This window comes from Sciurus carolinensis, chromosome 3, assembly GCF_902686445.1.
Source record: "Sciurus carolinensis chromosome 3, mSciCar1.2, whole genome shotgun sequence".
Classification (NCBI taxonomy): domain Eukaryota; kingdom Metazoa; phylum Chordata; class Mammalia; order Rodentia; family Sciuridae; genus Sciurus; species Sciurus carolinensis.
Window position 1 is genome coordinate 109041437 of NC_062215.1, and position 25054 is coordinate 109066490.

The 25054-nt window shown below is 34.5% G+C and overlaps 1 protein-coding gene across 2 annotated transcripts in view; it reads right to left on the reverse strand.

Annotated features, from left to right (window-relative positions):
- Positions 1 to 25054, reverse strand: part of Ccdc148 (coiled-coil domain containing 148) — a 327462-nt gene that overhangs the window by 189781 nt on the left and 112627 nt on the right. The window contains exon 4 of one of the 2 annotated variants that reach the window (XM_047547038.1): positions 2845 to 2948. In XM_047547038.1, coding sequence (XP_047402994.1) covers positions 2845 to 2948 — 104 coding nt within the window. Of the gene's footprint in view, positions 1 to 2844; positions 2949 to 25054 lie in introns of those variants that run through there. The other variant, XM_047547039.1, reaches the window with a different exon arrangement.

Here is a 25054-nt window from a genome sequence, read left to right on the forward strand (position 1 = left end):
ATTTGCATACACACACACACAAACACAAATACACCATCAACTTCAAAGCCAATTCAATTACATGAGACAGGGTCTTTGTTTTTGTTTACAAGTTTAAAGAAGGGCTGCTATTGAATGTAGTACTTCACTTTCTATTTTCTCTGCAGGTAGTTTTCATCAGAAATATTTTAAGATCACATTTGCAACTGTTACATGTAGGATGGGTATGTTATCATAAAGAAAAACCAGAATTTGTTTCAAAAAAGAACTGTTTAACCAAAAATGTAGCACTTAAAACCATTCAGCTCATTTCCTTATTATTTTCAGCACCCAGAAAGCAATAATGGAACATACAAATTGCCAGAAGAAGGAAGCTGTAGGTATTTCTTGGTGTTCTTAGGATCTGATTCTCCACCCAGAATCATCCTGGAAGGGTAGGGACTTGCACTTAAGGTTCAGAATACCCTTTTTCCAGGCTGATTTATTTTCAGGTGGTTGTACTGCATAGATTATTAATATATCATCTAGGCAAATGATCACATAAAAATGCAAGGTTCTTTGTGGTACTAGAATGAAACAGGGGAATAAATGCTCCTGGGAAAGTTTGAGTAAGCCCATTACATTTTAAATGAAATTTTAAGACATTATCACCTCATGTACATATTTGACTACATGACCGATGTGATCCTATAATATGTATACAGAAAAATGAGAAATTACACTCCATTTATTTATGATCTAACAAAATGTATAAATGCATTCTACTGTCATGTACAACAAATGAGAACAAATAAAAAAATTTTAAATATTAAGCATAATTATACATTTGGAAATTTTGTCTAGTTTCCTTAGTATAATTTTTTTTAAAGAATTATAATGTTTACCCTTTTTTTTTTGGATAGCAAGGGTATATCAATTAGATCTCGGGTGACATGAATAAAAACTTATGAAATAAAGAAAAAGTTGTTTTTCAATCCCCAGTACCGCAAAAAAAAAAAAAAAAAAAAAAAAAAAAAGTTGTTTACTTCCAAGGTCATGGTATACAGGAGACAGATGCAAATACTTGTTCCACCCAAACTAGTTTATTTATCTTCTGTAAGTAATTTTAATTTTCTGAGACTCAAGAATTTTATCAACTGTCATAGCAATGATACCTATATTGTAAGGATTAAAGGAGATAAAGCATATAAAATACTTAACATTTCCCAAAACATACTAAATTACCCAACAAAAGTTAAATGTCATTATTAGCCCTTTCTTTTTTCGTAGTGGGTCTGAGTTTCTCAATAAGAGTATACTGGTAAGATACATAAGAATCTTTATTTAATGGGTGTGGATTTTTAAAGGTTGACAAACACTGATAAAGCTTAAACTATTGATTTGCTTTTGGTCCCTAAATTCTCCATGAGTCTAGCCATTTCCCTTACTTACCTCCTATTGTTGTTAGTTTTTAATTTACTGACTGTAATGAAGTTAGCCTACATTCTAGAATAACACAGAAAATTATCTTGGGATTCTTTTTGTTCCATTTTCAGTCTTTCAAGACATTACAGTCTTTATTACCAAAGTGTTCCTCACTTCCGTCGTCCCTGTGTCATTCCAAGTCAGAATCACTTTCCTTCTATCTAGCTCAAGAACAACTCAATACACACAAAGGGGAATGTAGAACAGCCGAGATTAAAAAAAAAAAAAGAAAGGAAAATAAAAAAACTTTTCCCAGCGTGTCTTTTTTTTTTTTTTTTAATTTGAACTTGCATCAGTGAACACCATAATTAAAGCTTCCTAATATTGGCTTTCCTTTTTATCCTATTTCAAGTTATGCAAATTTCCAATGGGCTTAAACATTTTCTCTCTACTAATGGTGATCTTTTAAGGGTAAGTGGGTCTGACATAGTTGTTTTTATAGAAGTATGGTGATAAAGTTTATATAATTTTATTTTTGTGTTTTGAGTTATATATAGTAGTATGAGACCCTTGCCGATCATGAATATTTTACCTCTCATACAAGAATTGCTTTACAGAATAAGAATTTCCTATTTATATGAAAAGTACCTAAGTCAAAAGTAAAGTTAATGGTATTGGGAGACTTGACTCAGAATAAGATCACAGAAATTATCTATTTTGATATAAAATAAATGCCTAATAATACACATTTTACAAACATACTTTATAAATACCACCATTGTTGAAGCAAGTATATATGCCTTAAGTGGAAGAAAAATATGACTGTTTTCTCCTTTTGCTTTGACTTTTGAAATTTATTTTTCAGAGATTACAATGAAGATCAACATGAAATTATAATTTTGTTTTAATTCTTCTTTAAGCAACTGCTGGAAATAATAACAAAAGTCAAATTCCAAAATTGAATTAAGTCTGAGCAACTATATCAAGAAAATCACCAAACAGTTCAAACTCCTTAGTTCATCTTTTCACCTAGGTACTGAAAGTATTTTACATATGTCCTGCTATTCCATGGTACACAAATGACTATGATGTGGTATTTGCCCTCAAGTAGTTTATCTCCTTATAGGAAAGACAAAGGTGCAATCACACATTATAATGCAACGTGCTAAGTATGATATACATAAATGCAAGCGAGAGAGTGGGAGTGCAAAAGAGTAAGCAATGGGCAGATAGGGACAATTCTTTTACTTTTCTATAGAACACAAAAGTCATGTACTATGTTCCCTGGATTCCAGATTAGGCTGAGGAAATGAAAGATTTTAATTTGACTCAAATTCAAACTGTAACTCCAAAATTTTATTGCAATGGTTTAATTAACATGGAACATGATAGAACATCTGATTAGACAAGTGCAACTCCTAGTAATCCCTTCATGTTGTGTTGAAACACCCCCGTGCTCACCTGGCTTCCTTCAGCTTTTGGTGTTCCTGCCACCACACTTGCTTGTGCTGTTTTATTAGCATTTGCTCTTTGGATGTCTTTGAAGTCTGCATTGCTTTTCTAATCTAGATTTAGAGGAAGAACAAAAGAATAGAAACTTCAAAAGTTTTAAAAAATGTCTTTTCCACAACAGAAATGTTTAAATCTGCATGTTTTAAGTTAAATACTTACTCCTTTTCATTCCTTGTTAGTGCATGTTCAAACACGCAATCTGCCTAAAATAACTACTATATTAAAAAGCAAAGAGAGGAAAAAGAAAATGGTTTGGAACGCTGACCAAGAACTGTTTTTAAAGTATGAAAAATAAAGGTAAAATCACTCTCTTCTTCATTCATACAATAAATAATACCCTAACTGATATAAACCTGAGAATTTTTTTCAAGAGTTTTCCATATATTTCTTCCATTTTGGGATACATCTTCCTGCCAGGCATTGTGGGCGTCATTATTCCCAATATACAGATGAGCACACTGGAGGTAAGAGAAGTTAACCAAAAAAAAAAAAAAAAAAAAGACTGGACTGTTTGTTGTTTTGGTTTTTGTTTTGGTACGGTGGATTGAACCCAGGGATACTTAATGACTGAACCACATCCCCAACCCTTTTTATTTTTTATTTAGAGACAGGGTCTCACTAAATTGCTTAGGGCCTTGCTAAATTGCTGAGGTTGGCTTTGAACTTGCGATCCTCCTGCCTCAGTCTCCCAAATCACTGGGATTACAGGCATGTGCCACCACATAGGGCTTTTTTATTTTATCTGATCCCTCAGCATAGAATGAGGAAGTCATCAGTAAGTTGTAAGGAGGCCTGGTTCTAGTCCCAGCTTTAGCACTTACTAGAAATATGACCTTGAACATATTTCAACTCCATGGCTTTATCAATAAAAAAATTTAAGTATTTAGACAAATATTTATTTGAAGGTACTTATCAAAGAAATTGTAAAAACACATGTAACATGGAAACCTAAATTTTCAACTACATTCCCTCTTCCCCAAGTTCTATGACTTTTAAAAACATAATTAGCGCTTTCGGGTTATAGCTGCCAAGTACATGAAGCCTGAATCTGTTGGCCTTATATTCATTCCAGCTAATCCCCTTTCTATTCCACATCACAAAGCAGCCTGTATTTTTTCAGGCACCCCTATCTGCTGGTCCCAGATGGGTTCAGCCAAAAGAAGAAGCTGGCTATGGGAGACTAAAGGGACAGAGGAACGGAGAAGTCATAGCATTACCCCCTCCCATCTTCTCTACTCTCAAAGGGGTCTCAGGAGCACCTGCAGTTTCTCCATTGCTTCAGCCTTTCTCTGGACAGTTCCACCATGGTTCCAAATACCTGTAATAATCTCAGCCCACGGAGTATGATACAGCCTTACTTCTTCTTTATGCTTCACTGACCTAGGAATGACAATGATTTCCAGTGGTTTTTATCTCTATATTGCCTCAGTCCTCTGCTTCTCAGATCTATCATCTGTATCACTATCCTTCAACATTAAACACCACTGCACTCCAAATTCTCTCATAGTATCTGTTTCCTGGTTAGACTCTGACTTATACTTATGTGTACTCTGAACTTGCATATTCCATATTAACATTTTTAAACCTGTACAAAAGGGCAAACCAGAAACATGATGAAACAAGCTACTAGAATACTTAGTGCTCTGATAGTTTTAAAATATCATTAACAAAGATATAAAAACTTCAGAAGACAAGTTCCAAAAAGAAATCTTCATAATGCATGCTATTTCTAGTTCTTATTCACTGATTACTTTAACCTTGAGTTTATCTTTCTGCTGTTCTAGTTTCTGATTCAAAATTAAGGATATAAGAAAACAAATTAACCTAAGGACTACTTTAAAAACACAAAGTCAAAGTCAAATCTTTTCTCCAGGAGGTCTTAAGAGTGCTACAAATATGACATTTTAGAAAAAATAAGTAGAGGACACTGCAGAAAAACATTCAACAGTCTTTATTATACCTAATGAAAAAATTAAAATAAAATTCTGATGCTGTAGCACTAGCTGTGTGAATGCCTAAAACTTATTTCAACAATTAACCAGCTAAAGTCCTAAAGTTTTATATAAAGACACAACTTTTAAAATTAGATTTCTTTGACATATTTGGTCCATGTTGTACAAAAATAATTAAAACACATTGGTGGAAGATGTGGACACACTTTTATAACTTAAGAAAAAAATCAATGCTGCCGCCTTCAGGCCCAAGGAAAGACCAATTAAATAGACTATAAAAGTCAAAATAAAGCTACTATTTTTTGCTAGACACTTCCAATATTTTGTACAACATCCTGACTTTTTGTAAATCTACTCATTGATTCAACTTGTATCCTCAGGCCAAAAATGAAGAAAAATAAAGTCTTAACAAGAACAAAAAGATTTAAAGGTGTATCTTTATCAACAGAGATTTCTAGATGATTGCAATTCATTTTACTAGACAATAAGCCCTATAAAATCAATACTTAAGGTGGATGATGACTTGTGTAAAAATGCTGATGATTGAAAGAGAAATCTTTTGGAAAAACAGTAAATGCTGATAAGGATGTGGAAAAAAATGAACTATTACACTGTTGGTAGAAATGTGAACTAGTATAGCTACTAAAGAAAACATTATGGAAGCTTCTCAAAAAAAAAAAACACTAAAAATAGAACTACCACATAATCCAGGTATACCACTATCAATACAGAAAGGAAATGAAGGCAGCATTTAAAAGAGATATCTGGTGCTATTTAAAATAACCAAGTTATGGAATCAGCCTAGGTACCTGTCAACCAATGACTGAATAAATAAAATGTGATATATGTATATATGTATACGTGTACGTATAAGTGAACTCCTTAGTATGAATACACACACACACACACACACACACACATTTATACACATACACACAATAATAATTATTCAGTCATAGAGAAGGATGGAATAATATCATTTACAGGAAAATAGATGGAACTGGAAGACATCACATTAAACAAAATAAACCAGACTCAGAAAGACAAGAATTACATGTTTTCTCTCATACGTGGAAACAAAATAAAAGAAAAAGGAGGAAGAAGAAAGAAAGAAGAGAAGAGGAGATGACCTGAAAGTAGAAAAGAGACTGTTGGAGGAAGGGAAGGGGCCAGGGAGGGTGGGAAGAAAGGAGAGGGCAAAAGGGGGTGGTAGGGAGGATGAATATGATTAAAAGACAATCTATGCATGTATGAAAATACAAAGTGAAATCCTTTGGTTTTTACAATTAATTAGTTCATGTGTGTAGTAATATGATTAAGCATAACAATTCTTTGAAAAACGTACAAAATAACAAATTCATGAAAAAATCAGAAACCTGAAGTCTCCCATGTGTGGTTTATTATAATGATCCAAGATAATGAAATCCAAAATAGGCATCTTTGATACTGAAAAAACCCTTTGTACCAGAGGGGACCAATCTTTATAAATAAATATCAGTAGCCAGTAATTTAAGTGTTGGTTACACATATGCATACATTTGTCAAAATTCACTGGAATATATATTTGAGATTTGTGTATTTTACCATATGTGAATTATACCTCAATAAAGAACTGTCAAAGTAAAAACTACACTAAGATGCAATTTCTGGTCCATTAGACTGGAAAAATTCAATTTTTATTAGTACATATTAGTCACATAAGATAGTGGGTTTCACTGTGTCATATGCATATATATGCACATGGTATATTTTGACCATTTCCACTCCCTAATACCTATCCTTATCCTCCCTTCCCTCTTCCCCTAATTCCTTTGCTCTTCAGTAATAATCTCCCATCTACATTCATGTTATCTTTTATTTTATATTTTCTAGATTACATATATAAGAGAAAGTGTACAATGCTTGTCTTTCTGAGACTGGCTTATTTTTCTAAACATACTAATCTCTATTTCCATCCATTTTCCTGGAAATGACAGGATTTTTGTTCTTCTTTATGTCTGAATAACATTTCATTGTGTAAATACATTTTCTTTATACATTCATTTATTGACAAGTACTTCAGCTGATTCTATAACTCAGTTATTGAGAATTGTGCTATAAAGAAAATGGGAAGGCAGGGATCTCTATAGTATGTTGCTTTCATTCTTTTTGAATATATACTGAGGAGTAGTATAGCTGGGTCATAGAGAAATTCTGTATTTTGCTAAAAATTCAAATATTTAACAAAACATTCTGTCACTATGGGGAAGCATGCTGTCTCTTAATGCATTCCAATTAGTGGGAATATAAAATGATACAAAAACCACAGAAGGAAATTTGGATGTGTATTACAATCCACATGGATTTACCCTGTCAACTAAAAATCTCACTTATAGAAATAATACTGAAAACAATATTTGAAAAGAATAAAAGATATATTTACAAAACTATTCATTGCAGTACCATTTAGAGTAGAAAAAAATTGAAGGAAAAAAGTTCCATCGATAAGTATACTTGCCAAAGTAAATTGAACCTGAATCTGATCAAGTCTGTAGCTATAACTACCAATTTTCTGAAAATACAAGAGAGAAAAAATGTTAAGTAACACCCCTAGGATGTAATCAACATAATTCAGACTGGAAGAAACTATAAAGAAAAAATAATATAACTTTTTCAAAAATTATAAAAATAAAAGAGAATGGTGGGGAAATCTCACAAGTAAAAACTAATTTCACTAGATGAATTTTATTTAGATGTTCATTTGAATAAACTTTAAGAAAAAGTTGAAGAGGGGGAAGATGGTGGAAGGGAGCTAGGCAGAAAATAGGCAGCAAAGGAAAAGCAGAATTAAGATGTGGGTGACAAAATAAATACTCTAAGACTCAGTAATACACAGTCTGTGACCTGGAGAGACTGAAAGATAGGTTACCAGAGAGGAAAACAAACTAAAATTCCCCTAACCTTGAACCAAACCTGTGGATGAGAAAAGGGGAGGAGCAACAGACAGAGAAAGAGAAGGGGTCGGGGAGCAGACATTCTCTTAAGCACACCCACTTAAAAACTTTAGGAAAAACAGACAAAATTTAAAGTGCCATGGTAACAGAAGGGACCTTAAAACAGTGCAAACAGCTTAAAACCAAATTGTGAAAAGAACATTGATCTGGGGGTTCATGGCCATCTTGTGGAACCCTCAACTGACCAGGTACCCTGTTAAATCAACATGGTGTCTTCCCACACTCAGACAGCTACAAATTAAACCAGAGGTAAATCTCCTGCAGTGGAACCGCTTATGAATCCAGTCAAAACTTCTAGAAGGACTACTACTAGCCAAAAATTGCTGAAACCCCCCTCCCTCCCTCTCACTGTGAACAAGAGAAACAAATGCACTGTTGGGGATCTGTGCCAGTAAGTGTGCCTAGCCCCATTAAGTTCTGTGCAGTGTCCATTTTCCCAACTCAGACAGAGGCAACAACAAAGCAGCTGTGGCCCTGAACAAAGGAAAAGAGGATTCACAGGTCCTAACCACTGATGCTGGGGGGAAGCATCATGGGAAGTCTAGATAGTCCCTGGGATCATGGGGCCAGACCAGAGGGATGCTGCCTGAATATTAAGTGACATAGAGACCCAAGAGGAAATCACCAGAGTCTATGCAGCAGGAAGGGGCTGATTCCAATCTTAATAGGTACAGAGCCTGAAATGTGACCACAACTGGAAAATGACAGGGCATCATTTGGATACTTGCAGGACCTTTGTTAGACTTAGTAAGCAGAGGGAATCAACAGCTGCCATTCACAACCTCAGGCAGTGGAAACTAGAATCCAGGTGAGCCACCAGAGACCTTTCACTGCAGTCCCTCAACAAGCAGTGTCAGCCAGGGGGATACTTCTGTACCACAGAACAGTGCAGAAAATCCACAACCAGAGTGTCTGCACTCACAGCTACCAGAATCTTCACTATCACAAAAAGTATCCAGTGGAGGGGAGCAGGTGTACTGGCAACAGACAAAAAACACAGGGGCACTTCAGAGTCTGCATACTGAACTACTGCACACAATAAAAACAGTCAACTCACAACACTGCACCCTCCAAGCAGTTAGCTTCAGGCCCCTGAGTTACAAACCAGAAGCTGCAACTAGGGAATTGGCTTCTGTGCCCCTGCAACTCTGGAGAGACCCACACCCACAGACTGATGGACGTCTGCTAAATGTTCAAAACCCAATGAAATCCAAAGATTCAACAAGAATTTTTGGCACTGTGACACAGTATTTAAAAAATGCTAATGTCAACTTTGATCATATACATAACTCTTTGATGTGAGTGATAATTATTAACCCAATAGCCAACATTATACCTTCAACACATTTGAATGTATTTCATCTAATAGTTTAAGGCACTAATTGGAATCAATTTTCCTTTGTTTTCTTAGCTCTGGTTTATATTTCCTTCTCTTACCCCCTACTCATCCTCTTGCATTATCCACTACTGCTGCAAATATCACCCACTCATCTATTTCTGCTTTCTGCCTTGATATAAATTATCCTTTTATAGTCTCTCTCTCTCTCTCTCTCCCTTCTCTCTCTCTCTCTCTCTGTCTCTCTCTCTCTCCCTCCCTCCTTCCCTCTACTATTTGCCCAATTCTTCTTCCTCCCCTTTTTAGCCCTCACTTAAGATTATAGTAAGTTTACTAAATTTAACAATTAATTTTTGACCTGTTACGGAACTTTATTATAGGTTTATACCTGAATTTGAAGAAATGCAGAGAAGAATTATAACAAGTTTTTGTGTCTTATAAGGTTAAATAGAACAAGGTTTGGCTCAGAAGTGATTATAGTAAATAGGGCTCAGTGACATCTCTTAAAATGGTGTTGATATTGGGATCAGGAGAGGTCACATTTCGACTTAAAATATCATTATCCAGATATTCACCAAACTCAAGGTTCTTAAGAAAAAGAAGTCAGAACTATACTAAGAGATAGGTATATATAAAAACAATATGAAAAAGTAAGAGAAAACCATCCCAAACAGCCCATAATGATTCAACAACAGACTTCATTGATGCCACATTGGAGGAACTGTCAGAAAAGGAATTTAGAAAGTTCATAGTTAAATTCTTCTATGAGATTAAAGAATATGTAAGGACTGAAATCAGAGAGAAAATACAGAAAGTAAAAGATCACTTTGATAAAGCAATAGATATTCTGAAAAAGAATCAAACAGAAATTATCAAAAATTAAGGAATCAATAAACTAAAAATTCAATGGAAAGCATTACCAAGAGAGACTCAACATGGAGAATTAGAGAAGGTTGCTTTCCTGGTCACTCCAAGGCATGAAACTAAGAATTCAGACACGCAGCTTCTCAGCAAGGTGGAAAAGGGGAACTTTTCTGGGAATTAACTCTGGACATTCAAATCTGATCAGGGACACAGGTAGTTGGATATAACAAAATAAAAGAAATACCCAGCCCTGCTGCAACTGGTAGTGGTGTCAGTGGGTGTGATCTCACCTGCACTAAAATAGTAGAGCCATTCATCAATTAAAGGGACTCCCATTTTTAGGGGGTCTGAGGTGTGTCTAAGTGACCAGGAGAAAATCAAACATGAAGAGAGGTTCACACAGGGAAATACTGGTGGGGGAAACCCACCCAGTTTTTCCCCTTCCCCTCCAGAATGGCCACTTGAAAGATTGACCTCTTGAAAGATTGGCTGGGAGAGAGGCACTGGACCAAAAATTTTAAAAAGTGGAGGAGGAATTGATTGAGTTTGGAGTCCGAACCCAAGAGTCTAAAAACCACAAAGTTCACAAGTGACTGAGGGAAACAAGAATTGGCCCCTTGGCCGCATGAGTGAAATCCAGAGATTTTGATTCACATGGACCTCATAAACAAGCAGGGGTTTCTATCCTCATATCAGATGAAGTGGACTTCAAGTCAAAATTAATCTGAAGGGACAAAAAGACCATTTCATATTGCTTGAGAGAAGTATACATCAACAAGATAAAACAATCTTAAATATTTATGCCCCCAAAATGGAGCATCTGCATAAAATAAACAAATCCTTCACAATATCAAGAATCAAATAAATCACAACAAAATAATACTGGGTGACTTTAACACGCCTCTCTCACCACTTGATACATCTTCCAAACAAAAAATAAATGAAGAAGTTATACAACTAAAAAAATACAATTAATAATTCTGACTTAACAGACATATATAGAATATATCATCCATCAATGACTGAATATACTTTCTTCTCAGTGGCACAAGAATCCTTCTCTAAAGTAGACCATATCTTAGGCCACAAAGCAATTCTCAGGATAAAAAAAAAAAAATCGAGATAATACCTTGCTTTTCTATTAGATCGTAATGGAATGAAATTAGAAATCAATGATAAAATAAAAAGAGATGCTACTCTAACACCTGGAGACAAAATAAAATGCTTTCAAATGATCAATGGATAACAGAAGAAATCAAGGATGAAATTAAAAATATTTATAGATAAAAGGAAATAGAGATGAAACATATCAAAATCTCTGGGACACTATGAAGGCAGTGCTAAGAGGAAAGTTCATTGCTTTGAGTTAATTCATTAAAAGTATGGAAAGTCAACAAATAACCTAACATTACATCTCAAAGTCCTAGGAAAAAAAGAACAAACCAAAAGCAGAAGACAGAAAATAATTAAGGTCAGAGCTGAAATCAATGAAATTGAAACAAAAGAAACAATCAAAAAAAAAAATCAAAAGAACAAAAAGTTGGTTCTTTAAAATACTCAATAAAATTAATAAACCCTTAGCCAAGTTAACAAAGAGAAGGAGAGAAAAAAACACAAATTTAAAAAATTGCAATGAAAAAAGGAAATATCACAATGAATACTAATGAAATACAGATGATAATCAGAAACTATTTTGAAAATTTATACTCTAATAAGAGAGAAAATTTTGAAGACATCAACAAATTTCTAGAGACATATTACCTACCCAAATTGAAGCAGGAGGACAGAAAATTTAAACAGATCAATTTCAAGCAATGAAAGTGAGGATGCCATCAAAGCCTACCAAGAAAGAAAAGCCCAAGACCAGATGGATTTTCAGTCAAGTTCTACCAGACCTTTCAATAATAACTAACACCAATCCTTCTCAAATTATTCCATGAAACAGAAAGGGAAGAAACCCTTCCAAATTCATTCTATGAAGCTAATATAACCCTGATAACAATACCAAAAACACATCACAAAAAGAAAATTTCAGACTAATATCCCTGATGAACATAGAAGCAAAAATTCTCAATAAAATTCTGGCAGATCACATACAAAAACAAATTTAAAAGATAGTGCACCATAATCAAATGGGGTTAATTCCAGGGATGCAAGATTGGCTCAACATAAGGGAATCAATAAAAGTAATTGATCACATCAATAGATTTAAAGACAAGAATCACATGATTATCTCAATAGATGCAGAAAAAGCATTTGATGAAATTCTGCATCATTCATGCTAGAAAAACTAGGAATAGTAGGAACATACCTCAACATTATAAAAGCTACACATGCTAAACCCAAGGCCAACATCATTTTAAATTGAGAAAAATTGAAAGTGTTCCCTCTAAAAACTGGAAAAAGACAGGGAGGCCCTTTTTCACCACTTCTATTCAACATAGTTCTTGAAACTCTAGACAGAGTAGTTAAACAGACAAAAGAAATTAAAGGAATGTGAATAGGAAAAGAGGAGCTTAAACTATCACTATTTGCTGATGACATGATTCTATATTTAGAAGATCCAAAAAATTCCACCAGAAAACTTCTAGAATTCATAAATGAATTCAGCAAAGCAGCAGGCTATAAAATTAACACCTACAAATCAATTGCATTCCTGTATACCAATGATGAATCAGCTGAAAGAGAAATCAGGAAAACTATCCTATTCACAATAGCCTCAAAAAAAAAAAAAAATACTTGGGAATTGATCAAAAAAAGAGGTAAAAGCCCTCTACAATGAAAATTACAAAACACTATAGAAACTGAAAAAACCTTAGAAAAAGGAGATATATCCCATATTCTAGGACTGACAGAATTAATATTGTCAAAATGACCATATTACCCAAAATTCTATACAGATTTAATGCAATTCCTACTAAAATTCTAATGATGTTCTTCATAAAAATAGAAAAAACAACCATGAAATTCATTTGGAAAAGTAAGAGGCCCAGAATAGCCAAAGTAATCCTTAGCAAGAAAGTGATGCAGAAGGCATCACAATACCAGACCTTAAATTATACTGTAGAGCTAAAGTAACAGAAACTCCATGACACTGGCAAAAAAACAGACATGAAGACCAATGCAATAGAATAGAAGACACAGAGACAAACCCACACATAAGTACAGTTATCTCATACTACATGAAGTTGCCATGAACATACATTGGAGAAGAGATAGCCTCTTCAACAAATGGTGCTGGAAAAACTGAAAATCTGTATGTAGTAGAATGAAATTTAACCCTTATCTTTTACCTTGCACAGAATTCAACTCAAAGTGAATCAAGGACCTAGGCATTATACCAGAGACACTGTGCCTAATAGAAGAAAATATAGGCCCAACTCTCCACCAGGTCAGCTTAGGAACTGACTGCCTCAATAAAACTCCTAAAGCACAAGAAGTAAAATCAAGAATCAATAAATAGGTTGATATCAAACTAAAAAGCTTCTTCATAGCAAAGGAAACAATCAAGAACATGAAGAGAGAGCCTACAGAATAGAGAAAATCTTTACCACCTGCACCTCAGATAGAGCATTAATCTCCAGGATATACAAAGAACTCAAAAACTTAACACCATTTATACAATGGAATATTACTCAGTCATAAAGAATGATAAAATGATGGCATTTGCAGGCAAATGGATGAAATTGGAGAATATCATGCTAAGTGAGATAAGCCAATCTCAAAAAACCAAAGGACGAATGATCTTGCTGATAAGCAGATGATGACACATAATGGGGGGGTGGGAGGGGTTAGTGCTAGGGTTAGGGTTAGGGTTAGGGTTAGGGAGGGGGGCAAGAATGGAGGAAGGAAGGTCTGTATAGAGGGAAAAGAGGGATGGGAGGGGTGGGGGGGAGGGAAAAATAACAGAATGAATCAAACAACATTACCCTATGTAAATTTATGATTACACAAATGGTATGCCTTTACGCTATGTACAAACAGAGAAACAACATGTATCCCATTTGTTTACAATAAAAAAAACAACAAAACAACAAATAAATGAGCAAAGGTAATGAACAGGCATTCACATAAGAAATACAAATGGTCAAAATATATATGAAAAAATATTCAACATCTTTAGCAATTAGAGAAATGCAAATTAAAACTACCGTGAGATTCCATCTCACTCTAGTCAGAAGGGAAATTATCAAGAATGTAATTAACAATAAATGTTGGTGAGGATGTGAGGAAAAAGTTCATTCATACATTACTGGTGGGACTACAGATTGGTGCAACTGCTCTGGAAAGCAGTATGGAGATTCCTTAGAAAACTTGGAATGGAACCACCATTGGACCCAATTATCCCATTCCTCACTTTATACCTTAAGGACTTAAAATCAGCATACTACATTGATGCAACCACATCAATGTTTATAGCAGCTCAATTCACAATAGCCAAGCTATGGAAACAACCTAGATACACACACACACACACACACACACACACACACACACAATGGAATATTACTTAGCCATAAAGAAAAATGAAATTATGGCATTTATAATAAATGTATGGAACTGGAAAATATCATGCTAAGTGAAATAAGCCAGTCCCAAAAACCAAAAAGCCAAATGTTCTCTCTAATATGTGGATACTAACCCAGAACAGGGGAGGATGGGGAGGGGAAGTTCAGTGGACTAGACAAAGGGGAATGAAGGAAAGTGGGGAAAGGAATAGGAAAGATAGCAGAATGAATCAGACAACTGTTCTATGCTCATATATGAATATATCACCAGCATAACTCCATATCATGTACAATCACAAGAATGGGTTCCTAATTAGAATAAGTTAGACTCCATGTATGTATAATATGTCAAATTATACTCTACTGTCATGTATATCTAAAAAGAACAAATTTTGAAAAGCATTACTAATAGACTAGACAACTTTGAGTATAGATTTTCAGGCCTCAAAGACAAAGTATATAATTCTGCAAATAAAGTTGACCAGAGAGAAGCAATGTTAAAAGACCATAAACAGAATATTTAAGAAATCTGGGATAACATTAAGAGACCAAATTTAAGATTCATTGGGGGTAGATGAAGGCTCTGGAATACAAACTAAAGTAATGAACAATTTTTTCAATGAAATAACATCAGAAAATTTTCCAAATCTTAAGAATGAAAAGGAAATCCAAATATCAGAGCCATATAGAGTTTGAAATATACAAAATCACAGTAGATCTACTCCAAGGCAGATTATTATGAAAATGCCTAACATTCAGAGTAAGGATAGAATTTTAAAAGCTACAAGAAAAAAGTAACTGGTCATATTTAGAGATAAGTCAATCTGGATTTCAAGTAATTTCTCAACCCAGACCCTAAAAGCTACAGGACTTAGAATAATATACACCAAGCAATGGAAAAAAGTGGATAACAACCAATAATACTATACCCAGAAAAATTAAGCTTCAAAGTTGAACATAAAATAAAAACCTTCAATGATAAACAAAAGCTAAAAGAATTCATAACTAGAAAGCCTGCGATACAAAATATACCTAATAAAATATATCATGAAGAAATGAAAAATAAAAATGAAAACCAGCATAGAGAGAAATTACATTAGAAAAACAGTCAATCAAAGGAGACTTCAATGCAATTTAAACACTGGAAATAAAATAAAATGAAAGAAATTAAAATCATCTCTCAATAATAACATTGAATATAAATGGTCTAAACTCTTCAATCAAAAGACATAGGCTGGATGATTGGATTAAAAAACAAAATGCTTCAATATGCTGTCTTCAACACTCGCCTCAGGCAAAGACATCTACAGACTAAAGGTGAAAGGATGGGAAATTCCTACCATAACTTGGATCTTGCAAAAAAAATCAGGGGTTACTATTCTCATTAGATAAAGTGGACTTCAAGCCAAAATTAATCAGAGAGAAAAAGGTCATTTTATACTGCTTAAGGGCATCATACATCAACAACCTAAAGTGATTATAAATATTTATGCCCCAAACAATGGAACATCTATGTAGATCAAATGAACCCTTCTTAATATTAAGAATCAAATAGACCACAATACAATAACACTGGGCATCTTTAACATGCCTGTCTCATCACTGAATATATCATCCTAACAAAAACTAAGGATTCTACAGAACTAAAAAATGCAATTAATAATGAACCTAACAGACATCTATAGAATATTTCATCCATCAATGACTGAAATCACTTTCTTCTCAGTGACATGTGGAACATTTTCTAAAATAGAACATATTTTAGGTTACAAAGCAAATCTTAACAAACACAAAAAAATACAGATAATTTCTTCCAATCTGTCAGCTCATGATAGAATTAAATTAGAAATCAGCAATAAGATAAAAAAACAGAAAGTACTCATACACCTGGAGATTAAATAATATACCTTTGAATGATAACTGGAGAGCAGAAGAAACCAGGGAAGAAAAAAAAATTTAAATTAAATGAGAATAGTGAGAAAACATATCAAAATATCCAGTGTAGTAGGAAGGGAGTTCTAAAGAGAAAGTTCAAAGCACTGAGTAAGAGAAGTTAAAATAATAGAAACAAGCCAAATAAATAATCTAACATTACATCTCAGAGCCCTAGAAAAAGAAGAAAACAATACCAAATTCAGTAGAAGACAGGACATAATCAAAGCCAAAATCAATGAAATTGAGATTAAAAAAAAAAAAAAAAAACATGCAAAAGACCAATGAAACAAATAGTTGATTTTTTAAAAGGATAAACAAAATCAATAAACACTTAGCTAAACTAACCAAAATAAAGAGACAAAAACCTCAAATTATCAAAATCCATGATGAAAAAGGACATATCACCACAGATGCTATTGGAATCCAGAGGCTTGTCAGAAACTATTTTGAAAATTTATAATCCAAAAAACTAGAAAAACTTGAAGATATGAACAAATTCCTAGAGACACATGACCTACCAAAATTGAACAAAAAGGATATACAAATTGTAAACATATCAATCTCAAGTAATGATATTGAAGCAACCATCAAAAGCCTTCCAACAAATAAAAGCCCAGAAATGAATGGATTCTCAGTCAAGTTCTATCAGACCTTTAAAGAAAAACTAATACCAATCCTCCTCAAACTATTCCATGAAATAGAAAAGGGGGAAACTCAATGAAACTCATTCTATGCAGCCAGTAACACCCTGACACCAAATCCAGACAAAGTCACATATAGGAAAGAAAACCTCAGACCAATATCCTTAATGAACATAGATGCAAAAAAATTCTTAATAAAAGATTGGGAGAGGAGATCCAAGATGGCGGACTAGAGGGAGTCTGCATTCCTTGTTGCTCCGTAACACCAGTTTCAAGCAGAGGGTATCTGTTTCTCGGTGAGGCAGTTTTTGCTGCTTATCAATCCCCTGGTGTTTACCCATTTGTCTGCTGTGATGACCTGCAGTCTACGAGCATATCGACGCCTTTTTTGAGAGCAGATTGCTCACTGTCAGGCGTCTATCATCTGCCATTTGCCTGCCTCTCACCTGTCCATCGCCTGCCTTACTCCTATCCATCACCCAACGCTCGAGGTTCACCTCCCGATTGTCCAACAACAGTCAGCAAACTGATCACCAACCGCCAGTGGAGCACCAGCTGCCTGCTGTTGCCTGGAAGTTCTGTGTCACAGTACCTGCAAGTTTGATTACACATGGCTGCCGCCATTTTGAGACAACAGCCAGGCCCCATAGCACCCCTGGCCAGACTGACTGAGCCCCGTCTCCAGGATCCCTCAGCCCAACCAATCACTCCCTGCCTCTGGGGCCCTCACATCGACTGACTGCTCCCTGCTGCCAGGACCCCCAGACCAACTGACTGCATCCTATCACCGGTACCCCAAACTGACTGCACTCGGCCTCCAGGATCCCACAGCTACTCCAAACACACCGGACCTCCAGGACCCCTGCCAGACCAACTGCATCCCGTCTCCAGGACCTCCAGCTGACCACATCCACCCCTGAGCTGCAGCTCCCCATTTGCCAATACATTTCGAAGCCAGAGTGGCCATCTAGGATAATCCTAGATTATCTTTGGGTGGGGCAAATCCCATCCTGCGACGCCTGCTGGAGGCTTGAAGCTCATTGTCAGGTACCTCTCATGCATCAGGCTACTGAACACTGGGAGGTTTCATTAGTATATGACTGTTATACAGTAGATTTTCTTTTTTCTCCTTTTTTAAAAAAATTTAAGTTTTCATTTCTTTACTTTTCTTGCTTTCTTTTCCTTTTGTTTACCTGTTCCTTCAGAGTCTCTTTCTCCCTTTTTTGCATGCTAACATTCGATTTCTTTTGATTACACTCTCACCCTTTCTATTTTCTAGAACTTCTATATATTCTTTTCTTATCCCATTAACAGCCACATTCTACATCCCTCTGCATTCTCTTTGTCCTCCATTAGAAACTGCAGACCTTATTGCAAACCTGTTTGTTTTACCGAAGATAATATTTGAACTCATTTTGTTTATTATGACAATTTTGTTATTGTTCCCATAGGGGCTATTTGGTCTAGGATTGCATAGTGTCTGATTTGGGCACTGCTAATATTGATCTCCCCTCAAAGAAAAGGTTTTGGAAACCTATAGGGCCACTATAAGCCTACAGGGGGAAATCTGCAATACCCCAGATCTGCACTGCTAGAGGGGAAGATACATGAACAACATGAAAAAACAAGGGAAGAAAATGATCCAAACAAATCTAGATACTATAGTAATAGAATCCAATGACAGTATGTTAGAATGAATGTCAGAAAAGGACTTCAGATTACACATGATTAAGATGATTCGTGAAGCAAAGGATGAGATAAGAGAGCAAATGCAGACAATGAATGATAATACCTATAAGCTGAAAGAGCACCTGCAGGAAGCAAAAGATCATTTCAACAAAGAGATAGGGATTCTCAAAAAAAAAAAAAAAAAAAAAAAACAGAAATCCTTGAAATGAAGGAGACAATAAACCAAATAAAAAACTCAATGGAAAGCATCACCAAAAGACTAGAACACTTGGAAGACAGAAACTCAGACAATGAAGACAAAATAGTTAATCTTGAAAATAAAGTTGCCCAAACAGAGAAGATGGTAAGAAATCATGAACAGAATCTCCAAGAACTATGGGACATCATGAAAAGACCAAATTTAAAAATTATTGGGATTGAGGAAGGCACAGAGAAACAAACCAAAGGAATGAACAACCTATTCAATGAAATAATATCAGAAAATTTCCCAAACCTGAAGAATGAAATGGAAAATCAAAAATAAGAGGCTTACAGAACACCAAATGCACAGAATCACAACAGATCCACACCAAGGCATATTATAATGAAAATGCCTAACATTCAAAATAAAGATAGGATTTTGAAGGCCGCGAGAGAAAAGCATCAGATTACATATAGGGGGAGACCAATATGGATAGCAGCCGACTTCTCAACCCAGACTCTAAAAGCTAGTAGGGCCCGGAACAACATATTTCAAGCTCTCAAAGAACATGGTTGCCAACCAAGAATCCTATACCCAGCAAAACTAACCTTCAGATTTGAAGATGAAATAAAATCCTTCCATGATAAACAAAAGTTAAAAGAATTTACAAATAGAAAGCCTGCACTACAGAATGTTCTCAACAAAATATTCCATGAGGAAGAAATGAAAAACAACAATGGAGGTCAGCAAAGGGAGGAACTACCTTAGAGAAAAACCACTCAAAGGAGAAACCAAGCCAACTTAAAAAACAAAAATAAGCCAAATGACTGGGAATACAAATAATTTCTCAATAATAGTCCTGAACATTAATGGCCTAAATTCATCAATCAAAAGACAGAGACTGGCAGAATGGATTAAAAAGAAAAATCCAACAATATGCTGCCTGCAAGAGACTCATCTCATAGAAAAAGACATCCACAGACTAAAGGTGAAAGGATGGGAAAAAACCTACCACACACATGGACTCAGTAAAAAAGCGGGGGTTTCCATCCTTATATCAGATGAAGTGGACTTCAAGCCAAAGTTAGTCAGAAGGGATAAAGAAGGACATTTCATACTGCTTAAGGGAACCATAAATCAGGAAGACATAACCATAGTAAATATTTATGCCTCAAACAATGGAGCATCCCTGCACATCAAACAAATCCTTCTCAATTTCAAGAATCACATAGATCATAACACAATAATTCTGGGTGACTTTAATGCACCACTGTCACCATTAGATAGATCTTCCAAACAAAATCCAACCAAAGAAACCATAGAGCTCAATAACACAATCAATAACCTAGACTTAATAGACATATATAGAATATTCCATCCATCAACGAGCGGATACACTTTCTTCTCAGCAGCACATGGAACCTTCTCAAAAATAGACCATGTGTTATGCCACAAAGCAGCACTTAGGAATTGCAAAAAAATAGAGATACTGCCTTGTGTTCTATCAGATCTTAATGGACTGAGAGTAGAAATCAATGACAAAATAAAAAAGGGAAATTACTCCAACACTTGGAGACTAAATAATATGCTATTGAATGAAACATGGATAACAAAAAACATCAGGGAGGAGATTAAAAAATTCTTAGAGGTCAATGAGAACGATGATACAACATATCAAAATCTCTGGGACACTATGAAAGCGGTACTGAGAGGAAAATTCATTGCATGGAGTACATTCCAGAAAAGAATGAAAAGTCAACAACTAAATGACCTAACATTACAGCTCAAAGCCCTAGAAAAAGAAGAACAGAATAACAGCAAAAGTAGTAGAAGACAGGAAATAATTAAAATCAGAGCTGAAATCAATGAAAATGAAACAAAAGAAAGAATTCAAAAAATTGACAAAACAAAAAGTTGGCTCTTTGAGAAAGTAAACAAAATAGACAAACCCTTAGCCACACTAACAAAGAGAAGGACAGAGAAGACTCAAATTACTAAACTACATGATGCAAAAGGAAATATCACGAAAAACACCACTGAGATACAGAACATAATGAGAAGCTACTTTGAAAATCTGTATTCCAACAAAATAGAAACTACTGAAGACATTGACAAATTTCTAGAGACATATGCTCCTCCCAAACTGAACCAGGAGGACATACACGATTCAAACAGATCAATATCAAGTGGTATTTTGTCAAACGCAATTAAAAATCTACCATCCACGAAAAACCCAGGACCAGACAGATTCTCACCCGAGTTCTAGAAGATCTTCAAAGAATAACTCATTCCAATACTTCTCAAAGTATTCCAGGAAATAGAAAAGGAGGGTACCCTACCAAACTCATTCTATGAAGCTAATATCACCCTCATACCCAAACCAGGAAAAGACACATCAAGGAAAGAAAATTTTAGACCAATATCCTTGATGAATATAGATGCAAAGATCCTTAACAAAATATTGGCAAACCGTATCCAAAAACATATTAAGAAAATTGTACACCACGATCAAGTGGGGTTCATTCCTGGAATGCAAGAGTGGTTCAACATTCGTAAATCAATAAACGTAATCCATCATGTCAATAGACTTAAGGATAAGAATCATATGGTTATTTCCATTGACGCAGAAAAAGCGCTTGACAAAATACAACACCCCTTCATGCTCAAAACAGTAGAAAAAATAGGGATAGTAGGAACATACCTGAACATTGTAAAGGCTATTTATGCTAAGCCCTTGGCCAACATCATTCTTAATGGAGAAAAACTGAAACCATTCCCTTTAAAAATGGGAACAAGACAGGGATGTCCTCTTTCACCACTTCTATTCAACATTGTCCTCGAAACTCTAGCCAGAGCAATTAAGCAGACTAAAGAAATTAAAGGGATACGAATAGGAAAAGAGGAACTTAAGCTGTCACTATTTGCAGATGACATGATTCTATATTTAGAGGATCCAAAAACCTCCTCCAGAAAACTTCTAGACCTCATCAATGAATTCAGCAAAATATCAGGCTCTAAAATCAACACGCATAAATCTACAGCATTTTAATACACAAGCGACGAAACAGCTGAAAGGGAAATGAGAAAAACAACTCCATTTGCAGTAGCCTCAAAAAAAATAAAATACTTGGACATCAATCTAACCAAAGAGGTAAAAGATATCTACAATGAAAACTACAAAACATTGAAGAAAGAAATTAAGGAAGACCTTAGAAGATGGAAAGATCTCCCATGTTCTTGGATAGGCAGAATTAATATTGTCAAAATGGCCATACTACCTAAAGTACTATACAGATTCAATGCAATTCCAAATAAAATCCCAATGATGGACCTTACAGAAATATAGCAAGCAATCATGAAATTCATCTGGAAGAATAAGAAACCCAGAAGAGCTAAAGAAATACTTAGCAGGAAGAATGAAACAGGGGGTATCGCAATACCAGAACTTCAACTCTACTACAAAGCACTAGTAACAAAAACAGCATGGTATTGGCACAAAAATAGACAGGTAGATCAATGGTACAGAATAGAGGACACAGACACAAACCCAAATAAATACAATTTTCTCATACTAGACAAAGGTGCCAAAAATATGCAATGGAGAAAAGATAGCCTCTTCAACAAATGGTACTGGGAAAACAGTGAATCTCACCATCATGTACACCCAGAAGACACTAATTAAAAAAAAAAACTTATAAGTAAATAGCAGAAATATCAGTAGAGTAGAGACAAGGAAACGGGGAGGGGAAAAAAGGAGGGAAAGGGAAATTACTGGGAACTCAATTAGAACAAATTATATTTCATGCTTTTATAATTATGCCAAAATTAATGCTACTGTCATACATAACTACAAAGAACCAATAAAAAAAGTTTCTGAGACAATCAGGTAAACTTAATATTGACTAGATATTTGAAATTACTAAACCATTAACATTTGTATATGACATGGTACTATAGAGTTTTTTACATGATGAAATATTTACAGGTGAAATATTCTGATGTCTAAGATTTGCTTGAAAACAATCTACTACAGGGGGGAATTTTGTAGGTGTGATTACAGAAAAAACAATGATCAAAAATTGATAATTGTTGAAGTCAGATGATGCTACATGAAGATTCATAAAGAATCTCCATTAACACAAACTAATATAAACTAATATTTCATATTTATAATTTTTCATAAGGTTTAAAAAGAATTAATAGAAGGATATTTGGTCAAGAAAAAATATTCATTCTTGTTAAGCAAAAACTTCAACCAGAAATAATAATAAAGATACCTTTTATACTTAATAAATTGGGAATGGACAGTTACCCACAGTATATGAAAAACTGGTCTTGGTTTTAAGCCCAAATCTACTCTAGGGTTTCAGTCCAAATCTACTCTATGGCTTCAACATTTGAAAGTCTCAAAGTCCATGTTATGGTTGGATGTGAAGTGTCCCCCAGAAGCTCATGTGTGAGGTAATGCAGTAGTAAGCATTAGAAGTTAAATGATTGGGTGAGGAAAGACTTAACCTAATCAGTGCATTAATCCCCTAATAAAGAGTAACCTAGTGGTAACTGGAATGGTAACTAAAGGCAGATAGGGTATGGTTAGAGGAGGTGAGCATTGAGGACATATCTTTTAGGTATATATTTTGTATCTGGCGAGTGGAATCTCTGTTCTTACTGACTATGTCCTGAGCTTCTTTACTCTACCATATTATTCCACCATATTGTTCTCCCTCACTTCAAACCCCAAGGAATGGAGCTGGCCTTCTACAAATTATGAGCCCACCAAATAAACTTTTCTCCTCTTATCGTTCTTGTCAGGTCTTTTAGTCACAGCAGTGTAAAAGTTGCTAGACTCTAGCATCCAGCATCCAGAAATGATCATGGTCAATGTCACAGTGATTATATAGATGACCATCACTTCTAATCAGTTCAACCATGTAGGTAATACAAATCAGGCAAATAGCTAATTATTCTAATATAACCTGAAGCAACACAATCCCTATATACCTTAAATTTTAACATTCCATCATTCCATCTTAACATATCTATATAATAGCCAGAATAAAATGCTATAATAATTAATGATTGTTACAACTGTTAATTTTGTGCCTTAAAAAGTAAGCATATATAACTAGTAAAATAAACAAGGAAATAGATTGAAAATTAATACAAATATTGAGAGAATATATTAGCTACGTAACATTAGTTGAATCACATTTTTTTTGAGTTAACACATTTTATAAAAAGTTAAATAATAAAATAAGAAAGAAAAATAATATTGTAATTATAATTCTACTTAGTATAGACTGATACATTAGCATCCATAACATTAAAATATAAACTTTTAAGAGTTTTATTTAACTTCCAGTTATTTAATTCCATTTAAGCAATGAGTCTTTCAAGGAATTGTTCACATTTTTAAAATAAATTAAAAGCAAAAGGTCACTTGCCACCTCTAAGTTAAATTAGAAGACTAAACTTCGAAAATCATGTATAACAACATTCCTAATACATCTTCCTTAATCCAGATATAGTGAAAAATAAAAACTGTATGAAGAAAAAAAGTGTTAGAAAATTATGAGGTATCAGGACACATTTTGTTCTTACTAACCACAAAGCAAAACAACAGATAATACAAAGATGCTTTAAAGGAAAAATTCTTTTCATTATTAATCTATGAATAATGAAACTCTAAACAAAAACTTATCAAAATTATTACTACAAACAGGGAATCATTTTCAGTGATGGAAGACAAGAGATTTTTTTTAAGGTTTTCCAAGCTATAAATCCCAGGTACAAAGTTTTCTATAATATAATATAATTAAAAACTTCTGGGAGGGACTGTATAGAGGGAAAAGAGGGGTGGGAGGGTTGGGGGGAAGAAAAAAATAACAGAATGAATCAAACATCATAACCCTATGTAAATGTATGATTACGCAAATGGTATGCTGTTACTCCATGTATAGACAGAAACAACATGTATCCCATTTGTTTACAATAAAAATAAATTAAAAGTTAAAAAAAAGCTTCTTCTGAATTATATTCCAGTATAAACAGAAAACTAGT